The 23,162-nt window shown below is 38.6% G+C and overlaps 1 protein-coding gene across 1 annotated transcript; it reads left to right on the top strand.

The window, feature by feature from the left end:
- Positions 1–3,021: 3,021 nt before the first annotated feature.
- Positions 3,022–22,680, top strand: LOC140953608 (uncharacterized). The gene is made up of 13 exons (XM_073403026.1): positions 3,022–3,082; positions 6,307–6,462; positions 6,907–7,025; positions 7,311–7,674; positions 8,793–9,068; positions 9,457–9,777; positions 10,538–10,834; positions 12,696–12,986; positions 13,735–13,837; positions 14,424–14,656; positions 16,626–16,754; positions 16,943–17,254; positions 22,586–22,680. Exons 1-13 carry the CDS (start codon positions 3,022–3,024, stop codon positions 22,678–22,680), a joined length of 2,757 nt encoding a protein of 918 aa, XP_073259127.1.
- Positions 22,681–23,162: the final 482 nt, after the last annotated feature.

The raw sequence follows: 23,162 nt of genomic DNA, 5'->3' as shown, positions 1-23,162 counted from the left end.
ATGGCTTTACAACAAACTATTGACAAGAGAAACACGTTTTCGTTTATCTAGTCGATTTTGTCGCGACAAACTGTCTGGTGATTTACACCGAAAATTGTGTGTGAACAGCTTAGTGTGGATAGGCCCTAAATCTCACAGAAATTTCACAATTGGTACAGGCTTAGCGTGCGTATATTAACTTATGCATGATATGTACACGAGAAGTTAAAATATCACGAAAGAATTGTTAGAATTAGCAGAGTTCATACATATATAATTAATGTACAGGCAAGTTTGAAAGGTATAATAAGATTATTATATGAGACTTGCGGTAAAGGCGTAGAAATAGGCGAGGCGTAAGTATACATATACTCTGAAACCTAAATATGTATAAAGCACCAGAAAGAGTGCGCCTAACGATGAGCAAACCCTGATAAGTGGTTTTAAATAGGCGCATTAATTTTTTTAACCTATCTCAAGGTTTTTACAGGTGTATGGTGCAGTCTACTCCAGCATATATTAACAATGGACACCCCTATTAGGCGAACACAACGCCCTAGTAAATAGCATTTTTACAACTTATAACCCCGCTTTTAAGCTTGACTTTTACATTGAAATACTGGATGCATATATATTTAAGTATCCGCTCTTGATGACAATGTAATTTCGCTTCGTTACGTTATCGACTACGTCCTTCCTCCTATTAACAAATTAAAGGTATGAACGATATTCAGACCAGGCCTATTTGTTTTCGAGAAACTCTGCGGCAGAAACAAGAGAGAACAGTGCACCCCATCATCCTCTTTGGTTTGGACTGTTCTTTGTGCTCACGTTTCTTCTGCATGGGAATTGCGAGACTATTGAGTAGTGAACATTTTGCAATTTTGTCGCTAAAGAACCGCGGAGTCATGGTAGCAGAGCTCGTGCGCGCAGCGGAGAAAATTGGGTAAGGAAATTTAGTTAGATATGCATCCAAGAAATTAACGCCTTTTTTAAGAGCGCTTGGCCACAATGGTTAGAGTCTCTTTACGATTGGTCTTGAGATGATTTCCTCTTTGCTGAAGGCCGTGTAGCTTATAAAAGAGGTGGTATATTAGTACGTTCTTATTTCAGCTGTTATTTCTCCATCGTTAAAAGAGAGAAAAGACTTACTAGACAAGATCCGATCAATGCCAACGACAGAAAAGGACACAGGAAAAGCAGGGGCGGATCTAGGGGGAGGGTGCAGGGGGTGCGCACCCCCCCCCCCCCCGGGATGACCTGCGGCTTTCTAATTAACACTATGCAGTCGCTTCACAGTCATAAAAAATCTGCTGTATTGTTTGATATGTACTCTCAGCAGTTCACATGATGTTATTTCCTAGTCAAAAGCCCTCTTCTTCGTATTCGCTTTCAAAATTTTTTACGTCATCAGTCAGTTAGTGGTGCACCCCCTCCTAAGAAAAATCCGGGATCCGCCCCTGAAAAGGGATAATCATCAGTTACTATTTAAATCAGGCTGCATTTAGTTTCTTGATTATCCAAATACCAAAACAGGCCTACGGCTGAACTTTAATATTTCATTTTGGTTCAAAACCTTCAAGTTAGGATGATGGATGGAGGAGGAGTGCTGGAACATAAAACTTACAGTGAAGATTAGGACATAGCCGTCGATCAGAACAGCCAAAGCCTTGTTGAAAGTAACTTGTAATTGCATTGTATCCCTCCAGTGGAACGTCTCTTCTTAAAGCGGGTGTGTATGCTGGTGAAATATTTCGAAGGGCAAAAGAATGAAAAGTTTTCAGGAACCTGTAAAATCAATAAGGTTTGTTCAAAGCCTATTTCATCACAAAATTAATAATGTTAACGAAGCAAATTTACTCGCCGATAACCAACGGGAGTGACATTAGAGAACGTTTAACGGAGAATCGCTACAGTGTCGAACCTCACTATAATTTGGTCCCGGAAAAATATTCTCATAATCGCTGTATCTATTACCTCTATGAAAGGGACCCTTTTTTGGTTCTGAAACCCCCGGGAGGTGGGGGAACTCCCATATGAAAGGGGCGAAGATGCTCGTCGTCTCCTTAGGGGTGTAAATTTCAGATTTTGGTCTCGCTTGAGGTGTTCTGGGCAAAACACATGATATTTAGCGGTAAAGGTCTCTTTTAGGGTTGCACTCGAAGAAATATTAAAAAAATTTATATTTTCAATTCGTTTTATTTACTCGATTCATGTAATCAACGTTTAAAATGATCGCTTTTAGGGGTCAAAAAAAGGTTGGGCAAGGCCCAAATTTGTCTCCTTTAATTAAGGGTTAATTCACAATTTCCAACGAGAATCCCCGCCCCTTTCATATGGCAGTCCCCCACCCCCCCTCCCCCCGGTTGAAACCCAGCGTCAATCTCCATTCGGGGGACACTTAAGCAATGAAAACGTGACTGACAAAAAAGAGGATTAAAAAGTTTAAGTGTACAGTGATTACAATGATGATAACTTTCACAACATGAACAATCTGACTTCAATCGATGCCCTGCACCCACAGAGAAAAATTGATTCTAATTTTTTTATACATTACCTAGACTCTTTAAATAATAACTGCAGATGTATTCTCTGTTGGTTAATTATCAACAAACCCCAACCCAACCTCGATTCATAGGGAAACGTTTAATATTCAGGTGACACTTTTTGGGGTTACTAAGGTTACCCCTGAATAGATATTTAACTTAAGTGTAATCTACGAGTGCAAAAAAAGTTCCATAAGGAGTCAGAAGCCCGAAATCAGAAGTTTGAAGACGAGAGTCAGAAGTCGGGAGCCCGAAGGGAAGTCAAAAATAGGAAGTCGGAGGTCTCTTATCGGCTTTCGCACGTATCGTTTACGCATTAGACTGGCTTTACGCGTGACCTTTCCTTTGGCATTGTATCAAGTAGTGTCTATTGCAGCATGCGAGCTCGTTAATTGAATTTGCAATTGGCTGAGTGCAATCGATAAATTGAAAAGAATAATCGACGGTGACCTAAAGCCGTGCGGAACAGAAGAGGAAGATGTATTCTTGTTTTACGATGGCCTTAGAAGTGTTGCTGTTTATGGCTGTCATACCCTTCAACTGGACACAAGGACGGGGTTAGTCGATTGTGCTTTGATTTGATAGGATACTTTAATTTGTTGTTGCTAAGTAAAAACTAGGCGATATTACCTGTTCTTTTTTTTTTTTCGTTATTGCACACCTGGACTAGCTGACATAAGTTAAACCACAATCAATATATAAATAGGAACATGCACTTTCTCTTTCTATCCATCTTTTTTTCTTATCTTTCTATTTTTTTTTTTTTTAACTGAAATTAGTATAGCCGGGTAATATCCTCAGCGTACCGCGAGAAATATTTCAAAATTGACCAAAAAACCATGCAATTTTAAAATATCACTAGCTGCTATTGTTGCCAAATACCACGTGCAGCTCATGCTTTATTTTATTTTATTTTTTATAATAAAAGCCAAGAAATTTTTGGCAAAGCACGGAAGATCTTTATTTTGTTCCGGATAAAGGAACAAACAAGGCCGTTTACAATACGTAACATCTTTTTCCTTCAAGGCGTAGATGATTGACAGCCTTTTGAAAAGAGCAAACGTCACGGAAAAGTTCAAGTCGTTTTCAAATACTTGTGGAGTACTTGCAGTATAGTCCAATCATTTTGTGCAAAAAAATAGGTTAACCTAGAACTAATTGCAATAGATCGAAAATATTCCCACTGTTTTAGACTCAGAAGACTATCCTTGGTAACATCAAAAATCTCAAAAAGCCCCGGCAGGAAGTTGCTTAAAAACGGGATTTTTAGAGAGGAGAGATGTGACGTCACGTTACCATGAAAGCAAAATTTCTGAATCACAACAATAGGCAAAACAAAAACACATTTCTCACCCGCCGTTGCACGACTGTGACATGAAACTTCCTAATTTCAAGCGCCCGCTTTATGGGACAGACAGTGCAAAATGCAGATGTGTGCAAAAAAATGGTTAACCTAGAACTAATTGCAACAGATCGAAAACATTCCCATTGTTTCAGACTAGGAAAACTATCCTTGGCAACATATCAAAAATCTCAAAAAGTCCCGGCAGGAAGTTGCTTAAAAACGGGATTTTTAGAGAGGAGAGGTGTTTTTTGACGTCACGTTACCATGGTAGCATAACTTCTGGATCACAACAATAGGCAAAACAAAAGCACATTTCTCACCCATCGTTACACGACTGCGACATGAAACTTCCTAATTTCACGCCCCCGCTTTATGGGAAAGACAGTGCAAAATACCAATGTGTGGCTAGCGACTTGGCATTGATAGAAGTAGTATAATATGCTTCTAACAGTGCTCGTATATTTCTAAAAATTATGCCAATATTCATACTAGTATTAGTAAGTAAAGCTCATTTAGCAAAAATTCAGAAATTATGCAACAATCAAGTTCAAGCATAACTTTTCAGGTTTTTTGTTTCAACCGCTGAGGTTCCTACAGTGCAGCTCTTTTTATTGCGAGGATCATATGTACTTTCATGTCTTTATCCGCCGGTTCATGCCCGGGGGGGGGGGTACTCGGTATATCCTTGGGTGGGAAGGTGCGGCTCGGCCCCTCATACCCTGACCCTGTTTAAGACAAAAATCGCTGATTTTCCTACCCTGTTTAAGACAGAATTCCGATCTTTGATACCCAGTTTAAGACATTCGTAGAACATAAGCGCAGGCTGTTTATCGTCTAAGAACAGGGTTATGGGCTCCTGTCTAAGAAAAGATACCCTGTTTAAGACAAAAATCCCGAAAAACATACCCTGGCTGGCCGCACGTCCCCATTAAGCCCTTATAAGGGAGGATCCCCCCCCCCCCGGGTTCATGATATAAATTTATTTCAGTATATTTCAATTCATAAAAAAGTAAATGTTAAACTCATTGACCAGGCCATTTCCATCTAGAAAACTTTACGAGTGCATAACTCTCCATGCATTGCCTTGTTGTTACTAATTTGCAAAGTATTTGTAGAGACTGATGAATGAACAACATAGAAACGTAAATCACTAAAATAAAAACAGTCCTAGGTCACTTCCTGTGGGACTCAGGGCCCAATGATACAATAAGCAGACAAAAATGAATGCTCGTAGCACTAATTACGGGCCAAAACATTGGTTGCATTATAAATAAATGACAAATTTGTGCTACAAAACCAGCCAAAGTGCAAATAATGCTATTAGTGCTCTTTTGGTAAAATAGATTAACATTATTTTCGTAATGACGAATTATGCCAAACAATCTATCAAAGCTTAGTACTGGGAACATTGTTGGGACATTTAACCGCTCCACTGCCGCGTCGCTTACCGTGCAATGCAAGAATATCTTGACCCGTTTATTTAACACCAACTGTGCATCAGTAGATAGAGTGGTTTTCGTTTGAGTGTCGTAAAACCAAAACCAAAGTAATTACTCTGGCCAATCACATAGGACACAGACAATACATTGAACCAATCAAAACTCGAAGTAATTACATGTGGCTGACGCAAAGCGCGGGAAAATGCATGCGAGCGCGTCACAATTGGCTTTGGTTTTACTTCTGATTGGATGAAAAGATGGCGCGAATCTTTTAAGCCAATCGCATCGTGTAGAAAGTGCAAAACCAATTACTTTTCGACACTCAAATGAAAACCGCTCTAACGCTCCGACAAGGCCACTTAGATCGGCCTCTAACAACCTCAATATTCCTAGATCTAACTGTTGTACATATGAAGATAACGCCTTTTCAATTGCCGCACCGCAAATGATTTCGTCATTTAAGTCTAATTTAATTTAAGGAAGCATTTTGTTAGTTGCCTGATATGGACCACAGAACAAGCTTTTATTTTATATTTATTATTATAAATTATTATAATTATTATTATTTTTTAATTTCACATAAATAATTACATGGACATCTAACCGAATAGTACCATATTATAGATTACTACCATTTTTGTAAATTCATTCAGGCGTATGCGAAATCCTTATATAAGAGGTGCTATCATTATTGTTACTAGAGGTAGTTATTTATTATAGATCCGTGTTCGTCACTTACAGAAACGAAATCGAGTCGAAACGAGTCCAGCTTCCTGGCTGAGATGCCCCTGATAAAATCAGTAGTGGCGGCTAATCGGCAGTCGCCAGCAATACCTCGAAAATTTGTGCCTTTGTACCACAGGAACACCAAGATTAGGATGCTTTTTGACGAACGCGATTATGATTGGTATTATTATTATTATTATTATTATTATTATTATTATTATTTAAAGCTGCAACTATACACATGTTTACAGATATATTTAATATGTTACAGCTCCAAAAACAACCACACCATCAACACAGCCTCTGAGTACAGGAAGTCCAACAACAGGGATGCCAAATACTTTGAAACCAACTATCCCCCAAGTGTGCAGTGTGCCAGTGAACAAGACTGTACCACCCCTCTCCTGTGATCCACTATGTGGTACAGGTAACTAGTATCTACTACTCTTTGAATTAAGGAATCTGCAGGGAAGCATACTAGAGTACAATAACAGTCACGTAGGCAGAGTACAATATCAGTCGTAAAAATTACTATAATGGCCACATTAGCATTTTAGCAATAACTGCGAAAAATCCGTAAGCGCTACACTTCTACAGATATACTAGAAGGTTGTGGTGCTTATTTGGGGGTTACAGTTCAAGTACCAGGATTTGTCCCAAATCATGACATTTATTCAAGGACCCTCCTGTTTTAAGTAACTACAGATAATTTTTGTACCTGATTCTTTTTGCCGAAAGATTGGAGGAGGAGGAGGAGGAGGAGGAGCATACCTCACACTCTTCACACTATTCTGCCCCCTCCCCCTTCCGGGTCCTTCATAGATGTGCCAGTCCATTTTGAGAATGCCCATCGTAATTATTTCCGTTGCAGGTCTGACGTATCACAGTACTGGAAAGTGTCTGTCCAATGGGCGTTGTCTCTGCTGGTGGGGGTGGACTGGTGCAAATGCCTGCTATGTCGATGGAGGAATTTATAACAACCGAATTTTGGTAAGAGTTTTTGTTATATGATTTACGGAAACAGCTTAGCTCAACTACAAATATTCTGATTAGTAAACCTTCTCTCAGTTTTACTTTAATTTGTTTACAGTTAATGGTATAACAGGGAGGCCCTCCAATGTCATGCACATTTCAGTGGGCACCCAGGGGAGGCTAGGTCTAGATATTGAGACCGCCCCCCCCCCCCCCAACACACACACACACATACACACACACCTATCTGAAGGTCTTGATCCGCCATTGCACTTATTGCAATTTCTGTTTATTTCTCTAAAGGCTGAAAATTGTGTGGAAAGGTGCCATTACACACATGTTTACAGAGATAAAAAGTGTGTCACAGCTTCACCAACAACCACACCATCAACACAGTCAGTAGGTACAGGAAACCCAACATCCATTCCGTTGACAACTGTAATACGGAGGACAGGGTCTCCAAGTACTGTGAAACCAACTACAGGGAAACCAGTACCACCAACTTCAAGAAGGCCATCAAAAGGGAAGCCAACAACAATGGAGTCAACTGCAGGAAAGTCGAGCACTATAAATATAACCATAGGTAACCCAACATCATCAAATCCAACCACGGGAGAACAAGTAACTACAGGACCAGCAACTTCGAAAACCAAAGCCAAGCAACAGGGTTTGTAATTAAATTTAAACCAGCCACAGGGTATGGGGAAACCGGGAAAAACAAGGGAAACAGAGGTTAGGAAAACAGGAGAGAACAAGGAAAAACAAAAGAAAAAGGTTGAAAACAAAGCAATAGAAAAATACAAAAGCAAGAGGGGAAACAAGGAAAATATAGGAAAATATAGGGAAACAGGGGAAAAAATCGGAAGACAAGGGAAGTGGAAACACACTGTCAGGGAAACAGAGGAAAAAAATGGGAAAACAGTGGGGACTACCGAGAACCAATCCAGCTTGCGAGTCAGGTCGTATGTTTGGTGACCAGCATTAATTCACACAATATTGAGAGAAACGTCTCCTTGGGTAACACCTACCAGCCTCTGAGATGAGCACCCTTTGTTGCTGTAAATTGTAAAAAAAGTGCGCATGCGTAGTAAGGAACCGTACATGAAGCCGATCAAAAAGTGTTGAGTTAATTTGCAACAGGCTTTATCCTCGCGTTCCTTGCCTTGTGTGTTAGAAAGTTCGACTACTCGCAAACAGTTCAATGCGTTCATGGTAAAATTTGTGGAAAATTTAAAAATTCGAATCACAAAAAACACAAAACTCAATTGGACGGCCATTTCTAAAGGCCGAATCTAAGCTGATATGAACGGCTTGTTTTATTAGCTGACGAGAAACGATCCTCATGGATTTTCATGGAATATTCCAATAGACCAGTTTGACAGTTTGTCCTTCCTTAGTTGACTGTTAACAAAGACAGGAAGGGAGTCAAGAATTCCAAGTCAGTAAATAAGTGATAACACGATCTTCCAGACTTACGTCAACGGGTTACTTAACAAAATAGTTAATCAGTAATTTACTTTGTTTAAATAATGGGTATAAAGGACATGATCGTCCCCATGGTAATTGAAATTTAAGCAATTGCAAATTAAGCCGAAAAAAAATTGAGGGTCTTCAACGGGATATGAAACCATGATCTCTGCTTTGGTGCTGCAGTGCTTTACAAACAGAGCTATAAAGACCCTTACATTGATAGAAGGCCAATTTGTTGAGTTCGTCTTAACGCATGAAAGGAATGAAACATAGAGTGAAGTTTGTTGTTTGTTTGTTGTCGTTTTTTAATTACAGATTTAGCTGCGATCATTGCGCATCCGCAAAATACCACTCAAATAGAGGGAGGAAACGTCACTTTCACTTGTGACGCGACAACAAATCCTGCATCATCATTCTCATGGACTAAAGACGGATCTTTTGTGAATGCGACCTCAACAATTATTTTGTCATCTGATAACAAACAGTTGACGATAATTAATGTCTCCAGAGGAGACAGTGGACACTACATCTGTGTGGCTACTAACGACGTAAAGACAGTTCAGTCCAATGCTGCCTTACTTGATGTACAATGTAAGAATGGAAGCTCAGTATTCCTCCTTTTCTTAGAAAAGAAAATTTTCAATCGTCTACTGCGCATTTCCCGTCCCTTTTTAAATGCAAGCACTACAAACTGATTCCTAGTCTATTAGATCGTAACAATACAGGAAGAAAGTGAAAATGAAGAGATACACAGTAAAGTTTTCAGTCTTTTTAACATACATTGAGTTCTTTTTTACATAGTCTAGAAAACCTCAGGTGATTCTTTCTCAAACAAATCGCAATCGCTCGAGTACTGGCCCTACCTAATTCCTATCGAGCCACCATTATTAAGCGATATTTTTGAGCATATCTTTGTGTAAATTTAATCTCCGTCTTTCACTCTTATTTTCTTTTATTTTCTTGAAATATATTTTTACAGTGGTACCAAATTCGCCAGAAAATGTGACAGTCATCTCTAAGACCTCACGAGTTGTAACTATCTCATGGACACGCGGTTTCAATGGCAACAGTGATATTCTTAACTATACTGTGGAGATTAGCACAGATAGTCAGACATTTGGAGAGGTTACATGCCAAAGGCTGTCAAGTAGTGGCTGTGTGGCATCCAGCTGCTCCCTCACAAGAGTTTCTATTGAAGGCCTTCATCCTGGAAAGACATATTACATCGGGGTGTTTGCAACTAACAAAGTTGGTTCTAGTACTACTAGCTCAGTAATCACCACAACCACAGATGAGGAAGGTACAAAGATGTTAAGTAACATTGCTCAGCCGCTTCAGGCAAAATTAAGTTACTCGTGTTGTACTTGTAACTTTATGTGCATATAAGTTTTGGCCACTGTTTTAGCACTCATACTGTTCTTTTTAAAAATATTGTGCATTGTGAAGTGCGAGTAGAAAATGGTAAAGAGGTTGGTGTAAAAAAGGTCTCATCACTGAGAGATTGCGCCAGTAAAGTACTACAAGATTTTGATGACTATCGTTGGCAAAAACAAGCCAAGTGCCGTCTTGTACCGTGTAAAGGGCTTAGACTCTCACAAACTGTCCTCTATCAGTTTCCTTCACACCAAGTACACCTTTTGAAATTCTGTCCTCTGAGACGCTAAGAAGTAAGTATACAAAAGCATGGTAAAGGATTTTAGTGAAATAGCTATAGCGTCATCAGTCAATCGTCCTGTTAAATAATAGACCTTTTAATTTCCAATGCAGCCTTCATTGAATCAGCTACTGTAGAATCCTTATTTCTCGAAAAGATGATTTTGAAAAATTTAATTCTCGATAATTAGGACCAAAAGTATCTTCCCGTCACCAGTCAAACACTGTGCTTTTATCACCGATTTGCCAATCCTTCCGATAATTCGAAACAATTTGCTTTTCCCAAGGTGGTTCAAAAATTGGGATTTCATAGTGTCGGTCTACGGTTTCCGGCCTTTGAAGAGTCGTCGAGTTAAACCCCCAATTTTACTTGCTTCTTTCTTTCTTCCTTTTATTCTTTTACTCAGAGCCAAATGCTCCTCCATTTAATGTCCAAGGACACAACACAAGTTCAACTAGTATTTTGGTTCAGTGGGGTGATGTTCCCTCAGCTGCTCAAAATGGCATTATACTGCGCTACACAGTTACCTACACATCACTTCCTGGTGGTAGTACACGGACCAAGGTGGTGAATTCTCCAACAACTAAAGCAATTCTTACAGGACTCGATAAATACACCAACTACAGCATAACAGTGTTTGCTTCAACTTCAAAAGGAGATGGAAATGTTAGTGAGCCAATCGTTGTCGTCACGGACGAGAGCAGTAAGTTTATTTTCGTTCGTAAATACAGTGTATACCATATTTTCAACAGTTACTTGTCAGATGCTCGTAAGCAGCTTATATAAAAAATGAGGCCTACCAAAGGGGTAGAAGAGACAGACAGCATGGCCCCGAAAACTGGCTACAATCCTCTCGGAAAGCACCGAAAATCGACAAAAAAAAGGGGGACAATTGTGTTTCATAGCGACAATCCATTTTAAAATAGTGAAAACGAAATCAGTTTAAGAACAATAACAACTTATATACATAGAAAAATTTTCAAGTAATAAATTAAAGTAAACTGAAAAGGGAAAAGGAAGTATTTCACATAACCCGCAGTTAGCTTGAGCTAATCGAGGCGGGAGGGACTAGAAGAAAAAAAAAGATAAGACTGCAAAACTAGCCATAATAATATTACAAAGAGGACAAAATTTGACACACTGCACGGCTTAATTATTAACTAATAATTGTTAAACTTAATTAAATATCTTACATCTATTTTGAAAAGCCTGGACCATGTCTACGATTAAGAGAACAGCACCAATTAAGTTCACAAAAATCATACATTTTGGTACAAATCTCCTTAATCTATTTTTGGTCAAGATTAAATATAACACAATTTTACTTAGCCATTCAGCAACTTCGCGCAGTCCAGTTTATGAGAGAAGAGTAGTATCATCAGCAAAGAGAAAAAATTGTAGTTTATAGGAGGATTTATGAATATCATAATGTTCATCAAAAATAAAAGAGGTCCCAGTACAAATCTAATATAATACCCTTGATTCCATAGTGATTTAGCTTGCATAATACGATTGCATGATCAACTGTGTCAAATGCCTTTTTTGATCGATAAAAATGCCGCACTAAAACATTCCTTTGTCATTATTGTTTTGAATCCTATTTACTTTGTCAAATATTTAACGCTATGTAGAGGGTTTCTCTCTAAAGCCGTACTGTAACTTATAAAAAAGAGGGGGGGCATAGGACGATAATTGTTAGGGTCGGAATCATCACCACTTTTAAAAATAGTAACCACCTTTGTCAGCTTCAATTTTTCAGGGTAGGCATAGAAGCATTCATTATCTCCATAAGTGGTCTACTTATTAAACGTTTTGTCGGGCAAGAGTAAGCCCCATGTGACTTCCCGGTAGGCAAAATCAATATTTCGGATTCCATTTCGGCAGAAGTAACAGGAGTAAGGTAAAAGGATTTTTGACAAATATGATCAAAATTCCGAAAATGACGTTCAGAGTGAGGTAGCTTGGCAGCTAAAATAGCTCCACGTGACGCGAAATGTTTGTTCGCGACGGTTGGTAATTTCTGCGAATCGTGTATTAATGGACCATTATTTTCATCCTTTGAATTTCACTTTGCATTTTGGCTGCGTCAGCAGCGAAAGCAAACTCTCTTCCTTCTTTGGAGCGCAGTTTATTATTATGGTATTCGTGTTCTCCTTCCAAGAGAAAGGTTTCTTTACAACAGTTATACAAAGTTCTTTCCAAGCGCTATTTTGCCGTGAATTTCAAATTGATTATCGCAAAAATTTATGCTGAACCGACAGCGTCATTTTTCCTAACTTGCCAAGGGTCTTGCAGTCTCACAAGAGACCAACGACGCACGTTCCAAGCGTGATGCAAATATCGACAACATTACAAACCTCGGTTACACGATCCTACAATATAAATACATTGTCCAGCAAAAAGGGGAGATAAGAATAGGCAAATGTATCTGCCAGATAATGTTATCTTGATGAAACCTCAAATTCTCTAAACTTATTTACCGGAAAATGTAGAGCGGCCAGTAAGGAGAGCCAGAAAGGAGAATAACTTATCAGATCTACTGTTACAATAATCCTTTGTTGCAGGACCTTCCGTCGCTCCTTCACTGAGCAGTGTGACTGTATTGAATAGCACCAGTGTACTGGTGAGATGGGAACGCGTTCCTAAGGAATATAGAAATGGCATCATTACTAAGTACACCATATACTATAGGGACGAACTGAAGAAGGCAAAAGGGACAAGGGTCGTCATACCACCTAATAAAACGGTAATCATCAATGGACTGAGACAAAAGGCTGAGTATTTATTTTGGATTTTGGCTGCAACTTCGAAAGGGAATGGCCCACCCAGCAACACGGTAAAGGCAACAACGGATGGTAAGGAGTTTTCAAAATGCTACACTTCCATACTTAATCATAAACAATTGGTTTTCATGTTTTCTTCTCTTAGATTGCCAGTTTTAAAGAACTGTATATCGGATACGATGGAATCATCTTAATGGCGAACGACAAACGCCAATTTGTACCAAATGATTAACGTATCGTTCAGTTCATTATATCTGCACGGAAAAGTATATATTAAGTATCTCCATGCCCTTTTCATCCATAAGGATTACTTTGGATAGCTTTTCTGAATCTCAAGTTTTCTCTTATTCTTTCCACTTACTAGATACATTTATGGGTTATGCCTATTCTGGGGCCTGTAGAAATTTTAAAGTAAGCTCATGCTTGTTTACTATTCACAAAACGTTTCCGGAATATCCTGTTGGAAAGTAAATGTAACACGATCTTTTGGGTCGTTCCAGCGGAAAATTTCCGGCAGCAACGGAAGACCTGAAAAGGTAGTCCTGTTTTCCGGACGTAATATTCCACACGGAAATCTTTGTTCCATTTGCTCAAAGCCATGTTTGATACCAGTTTCAGGCTTTGGTGACCGTTTTTTCGGTAAATGGAAATGATTTGTACAAATGGTAAATGCGACTTCCGCGATTAAATTTACCCATTCTGAATTTTGCCCGCCATTTGCCCAAACCGTGAACCGTCCGCTTTGCCCACGTAAATGGTAAACAAACCTTATTCCTACCAAAGGCGCTAGAGTGAAATCAGTAAAAATCGTTTCTTTCAGCCGTGCCCACGATTTTGCCACCTGTTGAAGAAGCCATTGGTGAAATTCAAGCGTCCGTCAAATTTGTCAACAAGCACTCCTTGAGTACTGGAAGTCCTGTGAAGTATGTACATGTCTCTGTGATGTGCTTTTAAAGTTGCTGTTTATTTCTTTCCCTTTTTTTATTATCCTACAGCTTTAAGAAATGGTTAGTAAGTATTATTTATATTAGGTGCCAAATTCTCAAAAGAAAAGTACGAGTAAAACCTTAGCCTGAGTGGACTTAGGCCTGTCTCAATTAAGTTCGTCTGAATGAGTTTGGGTCGTCCCATACGTTCTATCCGTCGGCTTTAGATGGATAGAACGTCTGAAGATAGTCCCCGGGACAAACGTCGATTTTCACATGCGACGAACTAAACTAACAAATTAAAACCTTGCGTGAGTACATTATTATTTTAGCATCGTTGGGGAGAAAATTTATTAAAACTGCTTATGGTCTGATTCAGTTGATTGGTTTGGTGCGTCCTAAGTTAGACGTCTTACCCCAAGCAGACGATTTTGACTCAACTCAGGTGGACCCAAATTAGAGTTTGGTTCGTATCATGAAATGATATAGGTTTGGCCTAGGCCTTAGAGTTCCTTTTGACAAAGTTATCGGGAAAAAAGAGTTTTCTTTATGTAATTGAATAATTTTGTCATGTCGCTATCAGATATTTCCGAATGATTGTTATCACGCTACCGAAAGGAGCAGAGCCAGGAAATCCAGCAGACGAGAAGTACCAAAACGTTACTCGCGTGTATGATGACCAGTTGGATGGCAAGCCTTACATCACTGCTGAGTTTGAAAGAGAGGAATCAAGAACGACATTTATTGTTGGGGATGGGAAGTATTACTCACGGAGTGGTATAACTGACGCTAAGAGAAAACGTAGAACTACCTCAAGTAAGTTGGCAATAAGTACACGAATACGGGTAACTCTTCTTCTAAGCTTCTTACAACTGTTCCGAAACACCACTGACCGAAATCACAAAACAAAAAACATGAAACAACAATATTAAAACCAACAATAAGACAATATTACATGGTTTGCAGTGTAGTAGAAATCATATTAATTTCCCAATTATGATTTCCCTTCAAATCCCGTTGACAACTGTGAGGATCATTCTTCATTTGAAGGGAGTTAATGTTATACTTAAAGGAGTTTTTCATCAGATATACAACGTCGTCAATGTCGTCAGTGTTTGTACTAATTTATTGTTGAATCATTAATGCCCTTTGCCTAATTATATCTTTAAAATATATGAGCATTCGAAAATTATTCATCGACTGATAATAATGGTTTTTAGATAATACTAAGTACCTGAATGGAAAGCTAAAGGAGAAGACAGAGTACGTGGTCTTTCAGATGGCAAGATGAAAACGAGGGATTCATTCAATTTGCCACGAAAAGTAAGTTATGTTGGTTGGTTTGTTTGCTCCAGACATCGTATTCTTGCATGAGTTTCCTTTAACATACTATGAGCAAATTACTGTCTTTCGAATTCACTTCGAAAACCTCGTGTTAACCCTCGAAGGCGGACGCAAATTTAAACCCAATGGCCCCAACCTCCGTTTTTGCTGTGTTACAAGGGAGACTGAGAATTGACGTTTGCGGCAAACGGCAAACATCATATTCAACTTCACGGTTTTTAAATATATGGAAATACTGAAGCAGATTAAAATAGCCGAAAGTAAAAAACAATAATCATGGAAGAATCAATTGGCACGAAACAGCTTCTTTTTCTGGAGATATTGGTAGTAGTAAACGGCAATTGAAATGAACATTTGATCATGTTGGTCAAATTCAAGTTTTCTGTTTAATTCTACAGCTATCGTGGTCGACAGCCCGCAATGAGCTCTACGCAAAGATGTAAAAATTATATCATGCGCAGCTGATCGGGAGTTGTAACATTAGTCAATAAATAAGGCTGAAAAAGGATTTCTATAAAGACTTAAAATTATGCAGAAAAAGTTAGGCAATAAGCAGTTTATTTATGCTCAAGCTAAAATATATATAGCTCTCCGCGCGCTTCTCCACTTTTCGTACTTTCTACGCCTGAGAGACGCATTTTGCAATATCAAGATATAGTCGAAAAATAAATATCCCAATAGAGAGGAGAAGTCATTACGTCGCGTTGCCATGGTACCAAAATATCTGGATCTCAACAAATCTTGATCCTACAAATATGGCAGCAAAAAGAAAAATGTTGACTGTTCAATGCATGATTCACTCAGGAACAAAACGGTAACCCATACTACTCTTCCATCGTTCGATACTGCAAATGGCCGTCTTGGCGAAGAAAGGTTGTTGAGATCCAGAATACCATGATAATATGACGTCACACTTCTCCTCTCTAAGGCACCCAAAAAATAGTGAGGTCGACTGAAAAAAAGAAATATCCTACCAAAGAAAAAGACGTGGGAATACGAGCTTGCAAGGATACGATGTATGACCAAGTGGAGCGGACATAATTACTTCTGATCATCTTTCCCGTCATGGGAGCCTTTCAAGAGATTACTATATTTTACTATACTAGAGGAGTAACGTTTTGGTTTTAATGTACCCTTTGACGGTGGTTGCATACTGTAGCTGTCAATATGTTTGCCCAGCCGTTCTTTAGTTTTCCACCTACATCATATTAATGAGCATCGTCGTGCATTCTAGGCAACCCATAAGGGTTGAAGAGCTTTCAAGGAGTGCATGATTACGCGTAACATGACACATCTACGAACTTTGTTGAACTGGAAGTAAATGTCCCTAGAACAATAGGCATTCTGCACGATGCTTTCTCTTTTCTATCTTATTACTTTGTCCTCTTTTAGTTAGCTGTTACTTGTTTTAAATATTGGTCTGCTTGTTTGTGAATTTCAGAAGAGAATGATTCTGAATCGTCGTCCAAGCCTTCAACAGTTATCATAGTGTCCGTAGTGATAGTCTTGGTGATTCTTCTGTTAGTGGGTGTTGCCATTATTGTTTGGCGTTATCGAAGATCCTATATTGGTATGTTTGATTTAATTTTCCTGACATTTCTCTATATAAGCTGTCATATTCATGTGGGTGATATTCAAAATATACTCCGATGTAATGATGATGATGATAACAAGTTTTAAATTTCAGTGTCAAATGTATAATGGTTAGTTGTTGACACCTTGCTCAGACTTACCAGTTCCTTTTTTATGTTACGACAGAAAGTACATGTTGTCCTAAGAGAACAAAAGATAAATTAAGTCAAGAAAACATAGAAATGTCCAACAACAGCCAGCTATCGACGTCAGGAGGCTACTACAACTCTATTCAGCTACATGACGAGCTACGCTCTGGTAAAAGACCAGCAAAAACATGCCAGGACACCTATGAAGACGTACTTTCTGACGAGCCTACTTACTATACTGACGTTAATCCAGATCAAGAGCGAATTTATCAAGAAATTAAGAATGAGAATCATTATCAGCCGTTAGATTTGAATAGACCAGCAGTTTATGAAAAGAGTCAAGGGTCAAGTAAGATTTTCATGTAAAGAATTTCATACAACAAGCGTTACAAAGGAGAGGCTACGTAGGTGATGCTCTGAGATATAATTGTACATAAAACATAAGAAAGAGTGTTTCAAACGATATGCAAAAGATATAGTAATTTGGGCTCTACATATATACATCTATATACTTGTACCAGAAGTACAATGCTTTACCAACTAGAGGTTTAACTAGGCATTTTATTCCTCGCGAAGTGAGGGCCTTAAAGTTCTCGCGTAGAGAATTAAAAGGAAGCTTAAGCAACAACGACAGCGACGGCTACAAAAACGACACTTAAAAAGTGAACTCACACTGCTTCAAATTTTATCGCGTTAAATTTGACACATGTTGGCAAATTCAGCTGGAGTAGAATTCTAAAGGGCTTTGTCGAAGTTCGGGAAAAGAAAAGGAAGATCGTTGTCTTACATCCACGTCATCCCCAAAAGGTGAAAATATACACGCAGTTTCATGTCGAAGTCGTGTAACTTCGGCAAAGAAATGTACAAAGACAAATAAATTTGCATGTGCAAAGTTGTTGCAAACTTATTGCTCGTTTGACGTTCTCGTTGCCGTCGCCGTCGGCGTCTTTGCTTCAGCTTCCTAGTAATTTTATCGAAATTTGTATCGTGCGTGACTCCTGCGAGGATTGCTAAGCGAAGTTTGGTCTTGCTTTGGTCATATATATTCTATTGGTTCGGTATCCATAGTAGTCAGCCTAACAGCAAAGCAGGCCGGGGAGAAACCAAACAACAGCCACAAACCTGGCCGGCTTGTTATACCGGCCGTTTTAGACATCGATGAATTTCGAAAGCAGAAGTATCTTTAGGCAGAGTTTTTTTTTTTTTTCGCTTCCTACGACAGTGGCCCGGGAGGGGGTGGGGGCTTGGGGCCCCTCCTCTATTACCTCAAAACCGTTCATTCTACGGCCACCAAAAGTGCACACAATAATGTACTCATCATTTCTCATCATTCTCATACTGCTGAATTTATTGACAGAAACCACATTTCCCTCAAGTAGACATAAAGCGAAAAAATACGTAAGTTGCAAGGACTCTGATAAAATCAAGGAAGTTGGCTAACACATAACACAATAACAGTGATAAGTTTTTGGAAAACATGGCTGTCAAAACTCGGTTGCCATGGTAGCATCAATGTTGACGTACACTTTACGACGACGTCAAAATGTTTCCAGATAAATTTTAGAAAAATCCGCTTGAACAGCTTTGAAGTTAGTCAACTTTAGAGCAAGGAGGACCTCAAAAGCTTCCCCCCGATCCTGAAAGGCTTAAGAGAAAATGGAAGCGATTTGGACCGTTAGCTTTAAAATATGAGCAAAAATCAAGGTACGAAAACACATGTTTTCTGTCCCACTTCGTAAGACGTGTTACTGTGTCGGCTTTGTTGGGCATATGTTAATTTAAAAGGTAAAGGCTTGAAATAAAATATTAATGACAAATTTTAACCTCTCGTAGCGTATTTCTCGTATTTGTCTTGTTTTTTACTTTTTTTTGTTTTTGAGCTTTGCTTCAATTGGCTTCTTTCCCTTTATCCCAGTTTTTACCGTTAGCCCAACTAGTGCTTCTCAAGGCTCTGCAACTCACCTATTTCTAGTTTACTCCAATTAATTTACAGTTTCGTACTACACAACTGGTGCAGCACTCTTCAGATAAATAACAAGATAGTCTGCAAACAGACCTTCCGGTTGGGGTCAGTGGAGCGAGATTTGCCTCCACAACTGTCAAACATATGAGCCTTTTTATAATGTCGTTTTCTTTATTGTGTGATTTCACTGACCATTACTGGAAATACGGATAGGCCCTAAATCTCACAGATATTGGCAGGAGTAGTTGAAATATCACGAAAGAAGGGTTAGAATTACCAGGATTCATATACATAATTAATATACATGCAAGTTTGACAGGTATAATAAGATTTTTACAGTGCGACTTGCGGTAAAACCGTAGAAATAGCCGAGGTGCACACGTAAGTATACATGTTCTCTGAGACCTACATACGTATAAAGCACCAGAAAGAGAATGGCAAACGATAAGCCAACCCTTCGAAGTGGTTTGTAAAAGAGGCGCAGTAATTTTTCTTAAAGCCTATTTCAAGGTTTTTGCAGGTGTATGGTACAGTCTACTCGCATATATAAACAATAGACACCCGTATTAGGCTAACACGACGCCCTAGTCAATAGTATTTTTACAACTTATAACCCTGCTTTTAAGCTTGAATTTTACTTTGACATATTGGATGTATTTTTATTAGTACCCGCTTCTGATGATAATAAAACTTCGGTTTGTTACGTTATCGACTACTTCCGAAATGTATGAACGCTATTCCGAACCTTATTCAGACCAGTCTTGTTTGTTTTTTAGACTGAAAAGGGCAAACGCAGCTGCGAAAGCAAGATAGAACAGTGCTACCAGAGTTTCTTCTTAGCAGACATGGTCATCACTGCAAGAGCGGAGACCACTAATTGATCTTTTACTTTTTTATATTATTTTAAAGTATAATTTAGTCGCTTTGCACCTTCCTGATGAGTTATATCTCCTGTACCAGGAAGTTACCTTTACCCGCTTGTGTTATTGATGCCTACAAGTCCTCTTTTTTTGCCCCATACACACCTGTGTGGAACAGTATATTCCATCTACTGCTTTTATAGCTCGGTCTTTGTCAGTATTAAGTCTACAGCCAAAACTTATCTGTCATCACCTACTGCATAGCTTATTATGTCACCCATTACCACATTAGGCCTACCTTATTACATGAAATTTTCGCTACACTTTAATTCAGCGAATTTAGCGATTTTTCTAAAAGTCGCTGCATTAAAATGCAGCAAAATTAAGTGTCACTAAATTTAAATCGTCGATAAATTAAAGTGAGCTCAACATGAAATTCCCCATCTGGTCAGTTTCACACTTACGCCATTTGACGTATCATTAATTAACAGGTAATGAATGAGGTTGAGTATCTTATGAAGAATTATGGAGATCGAGGAGGGTGTCTCGGCCTCAACGGATAACACCTTCCGAGAATTCAATAACTGTTTTATTAATTATTCAAAATAATTCTTAGTTTAAAAACATAGCTAAAACATGCTTACCTCCATCGATCCATCGATGTTCAGTTCATCTTCGATAGTGTATGGTTAGGTTTGTCCAGCTCCGCAAATATTCTCCAAATAGCAGATGTCGCCCTCCAAGTTGTCTTCTTACTGTTTTTGCTATGTTTTTAACTATTACTTCACTTAGTTCCAGCTGTAGTTCTTACTCTTGAAACGAGCGAAGTGTCGGCCATTTTTGTTTTCACAACCAAAACAACTTAACCTCGACACCAGGTCTTCTCGGTTAAAGGTTCATTAACCTGTGGAAGGCTGCATTTTTGGCGTCATTTCCTCGTTAAACACAAAATTCTTCCAAATTTGGTCATCAGTAACTGGTTATGGTAAATTAAACGAGTGCTTTTAGCCAATCAGAATCGGGGAAATATTTTGAATGAATAATAACCTAAAGTAATCTCTTCCAATTTTCTGTAAGGGTTTGGTATCCTGTTCGATATTTTTCGTTCTAGAATTGTAATGGTATTGCACACTAATTTTTAGGGAGTTATTATAACTCCAAAAATGGCGTAAAAATTTTAGGTACAGGATAACCCCTTTTATGGGGTTACTATTTAAAATTTACTCCTAATTTAACGCTAAATTTGGGGTCATGTTTATTCCTGAAAAAGAGTTCTTTTAACTCCCAGTCTGCAGTTAAAATAACTCCGAAAATGGGGTTGTTTTTCCCCTTTTTGGAATTACCTTAACTCTGCAAGGGGAGTAAAAATTTTAGGTTCAGAATAATTCCTTTTGGGGGGTTATTTTAACTCTTCAATATCTGGGGTGACTTTTACTCCTGAAAAAGAGTTCTTTAAACTCCTTTTTGGAGTTAAAATAACTCCCCCCAAAAATAACTCCAATGCAAGGAGTTAAATTAACCCCACTAGAGGATTTATTATAACTCCTTGAAAATTACTGTGTGATGGGGCCTGGGGGTTGCCGAACATACCTTTAGCACGTGCTAATTTAGGGAAATTTGCAACGTCACTCGAGGCGTTAATTCATAATTGCATCCATAAACCACTACAACTCATGCTATTACCTAAAATAATGCCTTGGCACATTTCTTTGATTGCTATTTTTTATTACCTATAACACTGTCTGGTAAAAATGGTCTCTATCATTGCTACGTTAGAAAGTAAATTACCAGAAGCATTACTCCGATAGGCTTTTTTCCATGTTATTTGACATCATTCCAACCTGTTGTAATTGTATAAACGGGGAGCCTAAAATAACGCACACTTGTTTAATAGACAATCAGTACCGCGTCAGTGCACATGTTTGCACTCTTTTCATACCCATGCAATGACATTTTCAGCCATATCGTGCTCGATGTTCCCCCCAACATTTTACAAAATACCTGACAATTACAGCTTTTTGATGTTTCATACAGTTAATACGTAACTTGTAAAAGTGTTTCTTGCTCACGTATTACGCTGGCTTTACGCCGTTTAGAATCACGTTTTTGGCACTGGCAAACGTCATATTTAAGCTCGCGTTTATTCTCGTTTTTTTTTAGAAAATAAGCAGATAAAACTGTCCAAAATAAATATTATGGATAAAATACGGAACTGCTCGTTTTTTTGAAGTACCAACATGACCAAAAGCAGCTTTTCATGTTTGAGGTCTAAAATATAGATATATAGCTCTACGTGTACATCTCCAGTCTTTGCCTTACTACTTTTGAACTTTATATGTACAAAAAAGGAGCTTAAAAAAAGCTTGACCTAGCATTACTTACAAAGAAGCGAAGAGAAGAGTCTCTAGTTTAAAATCGCTTTTAAAACTTTTATACACCTGAGAGGTGAGCTTGCAATGTTGGTATAAAGCGGAACTAATGAAAGTCATTATGACAGCCAATGGATAGTAGAGTAGACAGAAAAAAAACAAAACAAAACAAAATTTCCCATCAAAGGAAGAGACTAGTGAAAAAGAGTTGCACGGACATGCCGTATGAGCAAGCCATAGTACGGGCATTTCGTTTATCTTCAGTTGTCTTGGCGAGTCTATAAAGACATCATTAAAAACTTAACTATGCTAGAGGAGTAACCTGGTTTGGTTTTAATGTACCTAAGAGGAAATACTTTGGTTGACAATTTATTTCCTCAACCGTGCTCCACTGACCTTTTTCCCACATCTTTCTGGCTTTTTTCCTGTTTTAGTTCAGTGTGTTCGTTTTCACTGTGTTTTGTTTGGCTTTTTTTTCTTTATTCCAGAGGAAAACGATCCTGAATCACCTTCCAAGTCCTCAACAGCTACCATAGTTGCGGTCGTGGTAGTCCTTGTAATTCTGCTGATAGTGGTTGTTTGAATTATTGTTTGGCGCCTTCGATCTCCTCGTAATAGTATGTTTTGGTTTATTCTTCATGGAGTATTTTCTAAGTGGCGTTAGCACAATTATGCATGTGACGTAAGTATATCCACACATAAATTTAACTACCTTGCAAGTAGAGGTTGCTGCTTTTTTCTCCATAAAGTCCGTCGTGCAAAATAACCGTTTTTTAGCATTCTCTTGACCAGTTTGCAAGTTGTGTCAGCTTAAAGGACGTTTTAGCCACCCTGCACGAGACCGACGCCAGCAAGAACGATATTCAAATTCACTTAATTAGAAATGGCGTCATCTTTGGCGTTGACGTCATAGTTGAAGGAGTTCGTTATTTCCAGGAGGAGGTGAAGATTCGCTGACGAACCGTATTCACCAATGAATCGTAACAGCGTGCAAGCACGATAGATGTCGTCATCAAAGGCATTATTTCGTACACTAATATACGTGCATATTTTCGAACAGTCCTT

The sequence above is a fragment of the Porites lutea genome, chromosome 12 (genome assembly GCF_958299795.1).
Source record: "Porites lutea chromosome 12, jaPorLute2.1, whole genome shotgun sequence".
Classification (NCBI taxonomy): Eukaryota; Metazoa; Cnidaria; class Anthozoa; order Scleractinia; family Poritidae; genus Porites; species Porites lutea.
The sequence above is the reverse complement of the archived record's forward strand: the minus strand, read 5'-3'. Positions and strand labels throughout refer to the sequence as shown.